The sequence below is a fragment of the Rosa chinensis genome, chromosome 4 (assembly GCF_002994745.2).
Source record: "Rosa chinensis cultivar Old Blush chromosome 4, RchiOBHm-V2, whole genome shotgun sequence".
NCBI lineage: Eukaryota > Viridiplantae > Streptophyta > Magnoliopsida > Rosales > Rosaceae > Rosa > Rosa chinensis.
Window position 1 is genome coordinate 62,511,586 of NC_037091.1, and position 12,837 is coordinate 62,524,422.

Here is a 12,837-nt window from a genome sequence, read left to right on the forward strand (position 1 = left end):
ACTTTGATCTTTTATGACTTATATATTTGTATAACCTGTATAATCATACAGAATTTACGCATGTGGATTACTTAGTACTATTACTCTAATAGTGATTACCTATTTGATTAAAGTACTAATCAGTATGAATATCAAGGAATAAGCTGGATTAACAGATTAACCAGAGTATGACTACAGTTTGATAATCAAATTTGAATTGCACAGATTATCGTCGTTTCTTATTTATTATTGTTCTTGGCCAGCTAAATATCGAGAGATTTAATTTCAGAAATTCGAGTGTATGAGTAAATATTTTTAACTATTACTTATAAATACGACAAAAGTAAGTAGATGATCGAAATATCCTCACCCCAAGACAAATCCAACCCAAGAAAACCCATTGCCTCCCTATTCATGCTCAATACATCCCAACAGAATATAGAATGCCCTCTGAAAACGAGTAGGACTAGGCTGCTAGCCCATGTTTTGAACACTGGAGAAAGCAGTTGTTTGAAATGAAGGTTACAAATCATGATGCAATTCAATGGCTTTAGTTTACCAAGCCAAATCGTTTTAAGTCCCGAACCAAAATTTTGTTATCATCTCTATGCATATGTAAGTTTTTAACAAACTGAAATCTTATTCCTGCTTCAGTATCTCCTTCACTGCAAACCCCAAGTAGGCATCAAAGTGATTGGGGGGTTCATATATGAAGCAAGAAATGACGTCTCTGAGTGTAATCACACCAAGAACTTCTCCTTCTTCCGCACTTACCGCGTAGATCCTATGAACGGACTTGGAAGCAAGAATCTCAATCACATTACCAAGAGTCGACTCGATATTGCATGTAATTGGTGGGATGGGCTTTCCAGGTTCTTTGCTTGTTGAGATGGTGGTTAGGAATTCCATAGCAGTGAGCTTCCTGAAAGAATGAGGTAAACAATTGAGCTGACCATCAACATTCAGGACCGACTTGATAGATATTTTTTTTTTTTTTTTTTTTTTGAAAAGCTTGATAGATATTTTTAGGTGAACGTAATTTCAGACAGCATTAGACCCAAATGGTACAAACATGGCCTATCAATACCTGAAATTGGAGAGGAGATCGTGTTTGAGAAACATGTATCTGATATCGCTTACGCTGACATTACCAACTAGCTTCTTCGTTTGTCCCTCTACAACTGGAAGACCACCCATTTTTTTTTCTTTCATTTTCTTATAAGCTTCCAGTATCAGATCATCACTCTGGATACTAATAACCTGGCCAGATAAACAAATTAGGATTCAGAAACAGTGATACTAAAACTCCAAAGTCACTAGCGATAAGCCAGAACAATGATAACCTCATCAGAGGACATAAAGGGAAGTCCCAGATCCGAGATAGGTTTTTCTGCAATGCAGTCAAACCACTCCATTCCTTTGCATCCTTCAAGACCGCGTATAACTGCTGATTGAGTAATGTAGTTCTTCAGTCCTGGTTGGCCATTTTCTATTACAGGCACATTCCTCATCCTATATTTTGAGAGTAGTAGCAAGATGGTCAACATAGAACTATCTTCTGCTACCGGAAGGAAAGGTGTTTCCCCGAAGGATTTAACTATTGACTTTACCTGATACATTCAAGTAAATATCATACATATCACATTCGCTATCAAAAAGTGGAATGAAGTGATTTGGAAAGGCAAACAATACTGCAGAAAAAATCTTCTTGGAGGACATAACTTACTGTTGTTGACTTGCAGGGTTCATCTTGCAGTATGACCTTGTCAAGATCTTTGGTCAATTTATCACCCGTTGTGGGAGAATCTTTGTCCTCATTCTCTGCAGCTATATCTGTTACAATTTGAATGCGAGAATGATCAATTTCTAGCATTCAAATATGTGTCTTCCAAAATTCCATTATTTTCTACAAAATCCCTTCTTGTTCTCTGTATACTGGATGACTATCATGCATTTATTATTCTTGTTCGTGGCACTATTCTTCGTTTTAAATTTGTGACTAATGTGCAGTAACATTTCACCTATTTTTCCAACAGCACTCCCGGCTACAGCGGAACAAACTGCAGCAGCAGTTAGGCCTGCAATTGCAGCAGGACCTGTGACCCCCAATGCTACAGCTCCAATGGCGCCGACAGCTCCTGCACCACCAATTCCACCAGCCGTGGTTGCTGCATAACTAGCTGACGAGGCACCTTCAGCAGCATGTTCTGCACTCTCCAACACCCAAACAAGAACGGCAGAGTAATCTATGATTCCAAGGTACCTTCCTCTCCAATCCGAATAGGTTTGATCCGGCACAGTAATCACCGGAGCTGACAAAATCTTGTGCTCTGAGAGAGTCTTGACTGCATCAGGAATAGACATATCTGCTACAATCTCAATTACTGCAAAATATAATAATGTTATTAGAGCATTACAGGATGCACTGTCAAATTTTAGTTAATAATTTAGCTCATGCAATTCATATCTAGTCTTAATTAAACTAGTCATTGGTGAAATTGTAACTAGGATGAACAATAACAATATTGCTAGTACCTTTTCCTCCCTGAAGGGATTGGAAAGATGAAACTGGAACTTTTGAAAATGCATACGTTAATTTCTCTTGAAGCTCATGCGGTAATTTCTTCCTGAACTGAATCCTTTCGAAGTAGGCATCATAGCAGCTTGACCTCTTAGGACTCTTGGGAATTCCCCTTCCTTCTTGTGCTGCTTCTGTCATGTTCGCACAGACTAAAGGCACAAATTAGAATAGTCAATATCTTCATATGTAGTCAGTGGTCATATACTCACCATGGTAGAATATCCAGCTACACAACCATGACAGATTTGATCTTGTACATTTTATATGGCTCATCATTTGGCCATCTTAAACTATGTCCATTAACATGATAAATCTAAATAAATTTCTAATACCATATCCAAGAGACTAGGGGATCATTCCAAAAGTTCAATTCGATTCTATGATTTTGTATATGAAAGTAATGTGCGTGTAGATTGATCAAGAAAGCATACATTGTGTGATAGAAAAAGAGATCAAGAAAAGTGCCTGAGGATTGGAATATACCTCAAATTTTGTGCTTCCAATGGATTCAAAAATTGGATTTAGGGTTCTTTTTTATAACTCAGATCAATAATTCTCCATTTCTCCTTCCAGAAACAGTTAACCTGGCTTCTGCATGCAAGAACCCAACTTTGCCATGTGTAGGAACTGGACGTCAAACTCATCAGTTTTCTTCGGAATGGATTTTGTATGGAGTGTATTTGGGCCTGCTGGCTTATTGGGCCTGGCCCAATTGACTGGTCATGCTCGAATTTTTTGCTATATGCATATACAGTTATACACGCAGAGTTTCCCATGAGTTTGTTTCATTGCTTGCCGCAAATGGTTCGAAATATTAGAAGTTCAATTCACAAATCATGATGTTCATAAATTTACAATTATATAAATTTTGCAAACTGTATCAGTTTATAGGACATGTATAGCAATTTAATTTACATGATATAACTAACTTGTTTTGACATCATCAGAGATACTAAGACTAAATGAGAAAGAGGTATTAATTACACTAGCCGCTATAATGCTAAAGAGACTACATTTTTAAGCCACATGTAATTATCAACACTATGTAGCAGGTGTTTTATTATCTACCGGCTGGTCAATGTAACAAGGAGGCCGCACCTGTCACATAATGCGATTCATTAATGTGATAAAAAAATATAGTCCCTAGCTCTAGCATTACTCTGCTTGAAATGCCTCCTATTCCCAGCTGAGACACAGAAATGTTAGACGTGCATGGAATGTTGCAATGAAGGTGGAAAACAACACAAAGCTCCCATGATATTGAGAACTAATTCAATGGCGACGATGATTTGTTCAAGTAGCCTGATGATGCGCACCCGATTCCTTTCTGGGTTGATGGGTAGATTGGATTAATCGGCGTCAAGGACTCACCCCACTTCAATTTCAGCCCAGAACTTTCAGTACTACTACTGCCATTAACGATGTGACTAGTTTCTCTGACCGCCCCGCTAGTACCCCCATTAGCACCAACAAATGACGTGAGTGCCGCTGCTAAAGCTGATTGAAACTTAGGGTTTGATGTGATTGCTTTTGTTGCAGTGGTTAATGTCTCTGTAAACAGATGATGCTGAGGTGGAGCAGGAGCTGCTTTCTGAGAATTTTTTATGTAAGATTGGTAGAAATTAGGTTCTTGAAATGGCTGCTTTCCGTTGTTAAGAGAAGACCCACCAACAGCTTGGTTCATCCTATTCTGATGAGATAGTACCGTCCCATAGTTGAAATAGCCTGCAGCAGCGGGATTGTTAATCCAATTTGGTGTTTGTAGTAATGTGTTGTGGTCGAAAGAAGAGGAAGACGATGACGAAAAGTTGAGGCTTGTACTCGAGGAATATCTCGGTAATCCTGAAGGAAATCTTAGTCCGAAATGGGAGGGAGATGGAGCAGTGAGATCAAGGGTGATGGTTGGGTGGGAATTGTTGGTTGAGATTGAACTGTTGGGGAAATAGAACTGTGACTGTGGTAGTAGTCTCGATGAATTCTGGGAGAGACTATTGGTGAAGTAATTTGGTCCATGGCCATGGAGGTTACTAGTGGAGGTGGAGATGGGGGCGGTGGTTGAGTTGACAAGGCCTTGTTGCGAGGTGGATGAGTGAGACTGAAGCATGGATGCCGCGGCGGAGGTGGTGGAGGCCATGGCCGTGGCTGACATGGGAAGTGGATGGTTGTGGTTACCCTCATAGGTTGTGATCAATATCGACATGTCTTCCGCACATCTTTGCACCTGAAATTATTGAGCAAGTTTATTAGACTTTTGAGTAATGTGCACTGAGAATATCAATCTGCAGTATGAAATGTAAGGACTTTTAGAGGTACTATCAGCTTACTTGTTTTCTCACAGGGCACGACGGTGAAACTGTGCAACGGTAGTATGCTCGAGGGCATGGATTTCCTTTTGCTATTTTCTGTCCATATTTTCTCCATTGACATCCATCATTCAACTGCATTTATGTAAAATTACTGCTTAGTGATCCTATTAATCAATAACAATTATTAGTAGCGGGGTAAATTTTCATGGTGGATGTGCGTGTGCATGTCATGGAGAATTCATGTTCAGAAATGAATTAGGGTTAAAAGCTCATGTTAGGGTTATTAAAGTCAAAAGTTTATAGTACTAACTGTTGGAGCATCGCATCTAGCTCGGACAGAAACCCTAGCTTTCTTCAAATGGGTCTGCTGTTGTGAAACATCATCATCTCTTGTCTTCAACATTTTACCAGGCGGCCATATCTTAGTTACTTCGTCTTCCTTTGGATCTGCGGCTGAACTATTAATTTCGGAGCTTGAATTAACCTTCATAGTTTCATGATCAGCAGCAGCTGGCTCAAATGATCTGCATCCCAATTCCAATGCAAGTCCAGCTTCATTCATTACCCCGTAATAGTCATCTCTGCTGGTCTTTTTCATCATCTCATGATGATCCTTTCTGAGCTGATGATCATGAGTACTAGTACTACTCGAGGTTCTCCCAAGGCTAAGGGACACAAGTTCATCAGCTTCAGCCGAAACAGTTCCTTGATGATCAGCTGTACTACTGGTATCCATAGATTTCTTATTTGTTTCTTCTTTTTGAATAACATCAAGAAAATGCATCTGAAGTTCCTGGTAATCCTTCACGATTTGCGATAATAACACCTTTAGCCTTTTATTTTCTTCTCTAACCTCCCCCATTTCAGCTTTAGCTAATTCCAGTTCATCATCTGCTTCCTGCATGGGCATTAATACAAAATGGTATTGAAGATGGATCGAAAAGCTGGATTATCTGATTCTTTCAATGTTAAAGTGAGGATTCATTTGATTATAAGTTCATGATATTTATGCATGTACACATGTGGATGTAATTTATCTAACTAAGTGAGATATCAACGTAGATAAAATAATTAGAGCATAAATTCAATTAACTACTGAATGAAATTAATTTAACCTACATGACTCGATATCACATGGGATCTATGACTTCAATATGTATCGACTTTTCTGGCCTGTCTGGAAGATTCATGCATGATGATCTTAATTAATTTGAGTTCTGATAAGTCACATATAATATCACGCAATTAAGATTAATTCATCAGCTTATATAGATAATTACATGTATAACTTGCTTAAATTTTCCTTGTTTCTCTCTAATTAATTATATTTGTATGTGACTTGCTTTTACCTGTTTGTGCTTGCTCTGAGCTCTATCCTTTTGTGTAGGTGAAGGCTGCAGCTTCAAATTGTACTTTCCTTCAGCTATTTCTTCAACATCTCCTCCCTGAAATATGATATAGATGCATGAGTACTTAATCTGTCATCTGATTGAACACACACACACACACACAAATCAATCAGGAAAACAAATTAACAAGATCACTAAAAAATTGGGATCAGTCATTGATGCACAGCAGTTGCATATAGACTAATTATATATAGGTTAAAGATGTAGCAATTTAACATCCTGAATCCAGATAAAAGATAATCAAGTGAAATTCAAAACAATAATTCTTTCATCGATCATAATCCAAGTTCAATATTAAGTAAAAACCTAACTCATAAAATCATAACATACATAAGACAATTGAACACAAAAATGTTTAGAAACTGTCAAACTATAAACAAGAAAATAATTAACTATTAGATAAAATGAAAACTATAGCTAGCATGAATGCATGATATCCCATATACACATAAATGATTGAATTCTGTGTATGTAAATGAGAGCAAAGCCAGGAGAGAACTATCACCTTGTTTATATCTTTGGAAGCGCCTTCTGAATCATCACCATCAGATTTCATTCTGTTCTCTTCCATAACTGAATTTCCCAGCAAAGACTTTTCCATCTCCATTGATTTCGAACGCCTCTTTGCTAATTGCATAGAAATTTGGCTTCTTGTATATATGGAGAGAGAGAGAGAGAGAGAGAGAGAGAGAGAGAGAGAGAGAGAGAGAGAGAGAGAGAGCCTATAGATTTTGACTTTGTATAATATTGAATTTATATACACAGATCCAGTGCTTATCTTCTGCATATGTATACAAACCAATGCAGAGATAACTTATTGAGAAGTGTCAAACAGCCCAACAGTTTTCTTTTAAAGAAAGGTCGCGTATTAGACTAATGCCCTAGCTCTGATAACCAATTTTATATTCAATAATGAAGTGTTAAATTTCAACTTAATTTGCTAGTTTCAACGCTATTGAGAGAGGAAGAGGATCATTTTTAAGACTTCATCTACCAATCAGGGTTGAAGATTTGCCCCCATTTGGGTCAAAACCTCATCCACCGTCATCAACCTTGACTCCATTGGTCCTTAGATTTTTTCGGTGATTTTTTTTATCTTTTTGTTCTTTAACACCATTTTTATTTGGGAAAAAAAATACAAACAGTACCTGACATTTGGCCCATTAGTAACTTTAGTACCTGACAAAAAAAAAATATCACTTTAGTACCTGAAGTTCGGACCCCGATCCAACTTTAGTACCTGAAACACTGTTGGCCGTTACGGCGTCAGATAGGTGGCATATATTGAAGGGTAATTTTGTCATTTCATGTTTTATTCATTACTTTTTTTCTTTAAGCATTTTTCCTCTCTCTCTTTCTCTCTCTCCCTCTCTCCCCTCTCTCTCCCTCTCCCTCTCTCCCCTGTTCTTTAATTATTATCTTCTTCTTCCCTCTCTCCAGATCTTCATTTTCCTCAGCACCAACCCTATCATATCACGCATAACTATCATATGATGGGTTTCACATCAGGCAATTGCATTATTTAAAGGCACGTGATTTTTGATGAACATCAATTCCCCATGAAGTTCCATTCTTTTACAACCCATTCTTCATCACCCTCAGATCATCATAAATCAATTCCACGTTTGTTTCAACTTCTTGTCATTTATCTCCACATTCCATCTCTCAGTCTCAGCAGAACCAGTACTTTCACCTTGTGCGAGCCACTATAAGCAACAATAATGTTTCTTCGGACTTTGATTGCAATAATCAAGATCCTACTGATACAACAGATGCATTTTTTTTGCGGCTTTTCTTTTGTTGACCAGAATGGTGGCTCATCTTTGGCTATCAAGAATCTCTATAAGGCTATGACAACAAAAAAGGCATCAGAGATATCAGATAACAACAAAAATCATAGGGATCAAAGCGTTTTGAAGGAGATTAACCACAATTAAGTTAAAATTATCAAAAATAACCCAAAATCTAAACTGCAGCCCCATCACAATTCACATGTAATAATCAAGAACAAGCAAGTAAGCATTTTAATTGCCAAAGCAAACCAGAATTATACACAAACCCAACTACCACCGATGGTGAAAACACATCATTAAACACCAAAAACCCAGAAACATGAGCAAATTACAGAGCTGAGCAGCCCAAATCAAGATTGAAGACGCCTTCGACGGTAACAAAAACCAATTTCAGAGTAACAAACAATAGCCCATGTAAGAAACCCAATACAAAAAACACAGTTGCAATATCAATTCAATTCTGCTACGCAATTAAACATTCAAGAAACAACTGATGAGGAAGGTAAGACGAAGTGCCGTCATCATCTTGGGTCAAGGTGACGACATCTTCGACGGTTGAAGTGCCCTTAAGGACGGCAACGACCTTCTTGGTGGCAGTGACGACCGTGAGGGGCTTGGGGGAGGCGGCGGTGGCGAGAGACATGGATTGGGATTGGGATTTGATGGGGAGCTTGAGAGAGACGCCGTGGAAGGCGGAGTGGAGAGTTGGGCGGGGGTTAGGGGTTTGAATTTGGGCGAAGAGAGTGGGGGATGAGTAAGCTGAGAGCATCACAGAGTGGGCTGCTATGGCCGCCAGTGCTGCTTGCATTGGTTGGTGCAGAAGGGGAAATGAAGATGATGATAATCCACCCCATTCTGTGTAAATTTCAATCGACTCAAGACTGGGTAAAAATGGGAACTTACCCCAATCTGCAGGGAGGAGGAGGAAAATGAAGATCTGGAAAGAGGGAAGAAGAAGATAATAAAGAACAGGAGAGAGAGAGAGAGAGAGAGAGAGAGAGAGAGAGAGGAAAAATGCTTAAAGAAAAAAAATAATGAATAAAACATGAAATGATGAAATTACCCTTCAATATATGCCACCTGTCTGACGCCGTAACGGACAACAGTGTTTTAGGTACTAAAGTTGGGTCGGGGTCCGAACTTCCGGTACCAAAGTGATTTTTTTTTTGTCAGGTACTAAAGTTACTAATGGGCCAAAAGTCAGGTACTGTTTGCATTTTTTTCCCCTTTTTATTTCGTTAATTCTTGAAATATTTCAAATGCCAGAAAACTTTGTTGTACAAAAAAATGTCAAAATTCAAAAACAAGAAAAAAGAAATAGATCCTAACGTGCATGTTTGAATTTTCTGTATTTTGTGATAAGTATATATGTTAGCCATAATGAAAAGAAAAATATTAAAAATATAAATCGGTTCGATACAGTTCAAAGTTCACTCATGTTCAATTATGAACTTGCAAAAGAAATTATATATGAGCCAAGTTTGAATGAAAAACTTCTTAATGTGTAATTTAAATATAAAAAATATTGTATCTCATCTATCTTATTTTAGATGGCATAATCTTATTACGTTTTGAAAAGAAGGTGCTTATTTCATTTCATTTCATTGTGTCAGCTGTGCATGGTATCGTAGACGCACACGGGACGACATATCTTTTACTTTTCTTTTTTTTTCCTAATATCATCTAGAATGCAATTTATATCTTGAACAGTGATCCAAAATGTGCATGCTTAAGTTCCAAATTTTATCAAAAGAGCGCCATATAAATCTATTCCAATTAACATGCATTTTTGTCGTTGTTTGATATTACTTGAACTAAATTAAAGTTTGAGCGGAAGAAGCTACGAATCAATACCGAGAGTGTTCCCCCAAGCTTATATAGTTATATATAATCAAGCTTATTATGTATACAAATTAGCTAAGCAAATTGAGCTTGAGTTCAAGAGAAATTCAACATTGAATCGAGCTTCAATTATCTAACTACAAATTAAAACGTCCGTCAATTGTATGGTTAATTATATATTTAGAGCATGCACTAAACAAAAACTGTAGAAGTAACTTGCATTTTAAAACAGATTTAATTAGCTAGCTGATCTGATTAGGAGTTGTCTAATTTAATAGTATCTAATATGCAACGTGCCACCATCATAGACATCAATAACTTCGTTTTCATCAACTAACTTTGTAAGTTTGTATGCATACTTCTGTAGATTATTCCAAAAGTAATGTGAATATATAATATTTCTGACCTCTCATAAGCCATATTTGTTGTTACTTATGGAACTTAACTGTTGGCAACTTGAAGTATATATATCCATTAATAATTCTATTTGAAAATTAATCGTGAAACGTACATGTGTATTACCGCTTGGAGCATAAAATACATGAATAAGCTTATTTAACTCTTTTCTATTTTTTTCTGCTTAAGTAGTTAAATTAGATCAAGTCCTTAATTGGTTAATGATGAAAGATCAAATGCTTCCCATTAATTTTACTTTTTAAGCAGCGTGGAAGTTTAAGAACTAATTAACTATTTACATGGATATATATAACCAAAGCCATCGTTTGAATCTTAATACTGGCCGGACCACTTACTTTGAACATAAGAGTACTCTTTTTATACCTGCACGGCTGCACTTGACTGAAAGTTTGAATTATAATCTGCATTGACAAAGACAAATCTTTGCCCACTTATAATTACTGAAAGAAATTGCTTATAATTATTTCAACCTAACTAAATCTGAGTGAATTTTCTGAGAACTGTCACCATCTCATATGATCCAAATTCTAATTATAGATTAATTATATTTAACAAATTTAGAGGGCGCGCAATTACTTGGAGTTTTGAGCAACAGACTTAAAAAATACAATTCTGTTGATGAAAAGATCAAGTCTTAAGACTTGTATTATCATTTGCTTTGCTATTCTTATGACTGGTATTCATTTTCTTAGCGTGGGCCGGCGGTAACAAGGAGAAGACATTTATTTAGTTTAGTAATTAAGGTTTAGGGAAAGAGAAATTTTAAATACACACCCCAAACTACTTAATACACATCTCTATTATTTTATATTTCAAATAAGATTTTATAGATAGGTTAAATGACCAAAATAGACATATATGTATTATAAGAAAAATAATAACAATCATATATTCCTTATATCATTCTATAATTATAAACACAATAAATTTCTATACATGGCATCCTCATTTAAAACAAGAATAAAGTTAGAAACCATTTAATTTAAATTTTCCTTAAATACATTGCAATTAAATGGGGTGAGAGACCATATAATTTAGAATTTCGAAATCAATGACATTAAATATTTTTAATACATATCGCATTATTCCCACTTTTTATTCCCTTCTTTTTTTCTAAAAGTTACAATATATTAGTCAATTTATTATCCAACATAAAATATCAGAGGTATAAAACTTTGTAATTATTAATTTGTTTGACCATCCAATGATAACTTCGTAGTTCTGGCATTGTGAAGAAACTATTGTTACAGTTTTGGTTGAATGTTCAACTCAAAATTTTATACTTGATCAATAGGGTATTTGGTGGATGAGAACTCAAATAATACAAAAACTATTTCTAAGCATCATTTAGGGAACAATAATGAATCCTTATGGATTTTCCAATAACTAACACAAGTAATTAATATGGTCAATTATATATACTCATCAAATTAAATAGTAGCCTTAATGTAGTTAAATAATAGTGTATTTCATGGTTTTTTCGTTTAAGGATATTTTAGGTAATTTGGATTGTGCATTTAGTAAAATATTAGAATGAGAAATTAAATGGTAAGTGTATTGAGTAAGGAGTGTGTATTAAGTAATTAGGGGTGTGTATTTAAAAGTTCTCTTAGGGAAAAGTCTCTTAATCTAATATTCTAATGGAACCCTAGCTATTTGGCCAAAACACAAAATCTGTTGGAAACCTAATATTACGTGGAGATATTTGTATGGCACGTTTGAACGTTTGATGATATTTAATACAGTCTAGCTAGTATTAAATTTATTTAGATCAATAGTCCAAAACTGTTGCTTTCTGCAAATTTAAGAGACAAATTGAAACCAAACTAAAGACAAAATTTAGGAAAATAATAAGGTTGTTGAAGCAGCCAGCTAGGAGGTCGTAATGTACAGATTTTTAAATCTGAATTCATGATTAGGGCTGCACGTGGATTGAATTGGATCGGTTTTGACTCCAAACCGTCTCTATACCAAAGTAAGCGGTTTAGACATTTTAGACAACTGGTCTTCGAATAAAATAAACTTAATCCGATCCAATCCAATCCATTTAAAGATGGTTGGTTCGGTCGGTAAGGCGGCTTTACCGTTTTAACCTATATAGCATTGACGTTTTGTTTACAAAAAATTCATAATAAAAATACTAAAACTCATTCTCAATAATAAAAATTTAATAATCAAAACCCAAAACTAATATTCAAATAACAAAATCCAAAATAGTTTCAAAACGATTCACTTATTTGGGTTTTAAGCCTTTTGGGTCTACGATTCAATATGGTAGTATATCATTTTGAGAATCAAATTATAATGTGAGATTTATAACTTACTTATAATTCAATATAGTAGTATATCATTTTGAGAATCAAATTATAATTGGAGATTTATAACTTGGGGCTTTGACCACTTACCCAATTTTTGGCCAAAAATTGCCCACTTACTTCACCAAGAGTTTTTTTAACCCCATTTACCCAATTTAACAATGTTTGACAGTATTGCCCTCATTTTGATTAACA

General features: G+C 35.8%; 2 protein-coding genes across 2 annotated transcripts; both read right to left on the bottom strand.

Annotated features, from left to right (window-relative positions):
* Positions 1-82: 82 nt before the first annotated feature.
* On the bottom strand, positions 83-3,215 carry LOC112197980 (SNF1-related protein kinase regulatory subunit gamma-1-like). The gene is made up of 7 exons (XM_024338964.2): positions 3,044-3,215; positions 2,515-2,709; positions 2,001-2,363; positions 1,706-1,812; positions 1,323-1,589; positions 1,067-1,239; positions 83-901 (listed from the first exon to the last, which is right to left on the bottom strand). The coding sequence occupies exons 2-7, from the start codon at positions 2,696-2,698 to the stop codon at positions 619-621; spliced, it is 1,377 nt and encodes a 458-aa protein (XP_024194732.1). The 5' UTR covers positions 2,699-2,709; positions 3,044-3,215; the 3' UTR covers positions 83-618.
* A 124-nt stretch (positions 3,216-3,339) lies between these two features.
* Positions 3,340-6,998, bottom strand: LOC112197978 (WRKY transcription factor 72B). The gene is made up of 5 exons (XM_024338962.2): positions 6,781-6,998; positions 6,216-6,311; positions 5,177-5,764; positions 4,885-4,998; positions 3,340-4,781 (listed from the first exon to the last, which is right to left on the bottom strand). Exons 1-5 carry the CDS (start codon positions 6,910-6,912, stop codon positions 3,828-3,830), a joined length of 1,884 nt encoding a protein of 627 aa, XP_024194730.1. The 5' UTR covers positions 6,913-6,998; the 3' UTR covers positions 3,340-3,827.
* Between the last annotated feature and the right edge of the window lie 5,839 nt (positions 6,999-12,837).

Bases quoted from the DNA above. Each gene is read 5' to 3' on its own strand.
- LOC112197980 (XM_024338964.2), bottom strand. From the start codon at position 2,698: ATGACAGAAGCAGCACAAGAAGGAAGGGGAATTCCCAAGAGTCCTAAG. The intron at 2,364-2,514 runs GTACTAGCAATA...TATATTTTGCAG, and splicing joins ATCCCTTCAGGGAGGAAAAG to TAATTGAGATTGTAGCAGAT. The intron at 902-1,066 runs GTATTGATAGGC...TCATTCTTTCAG, and splicing joins GATCTCCTCTCCAATTTCAG to GAAGCTCACTGCTATGGAAT.
- LOC112197978 (XM_024338962.2), bottom strand. From the start codon at position 6,912: ATGCAATTAGCAAAGAGGCGTTCGAAATCAATGGAGATGGAAAAGTCT. The intron at 5,765-6,215 runs GTAAAAGCAAGT...ATGCCCATGCAG, and splicing joins CTCAGAGCAAGCACAAACAG to GAAGCAGATGATGAACTGGA. The intron at 4,999-5,176 runs GTTAGTACTATA...ACATAAATGCAG, and splicing joins CTAGATGCGATGCTCCAACA to TTGAATGATGGATGTCAATG.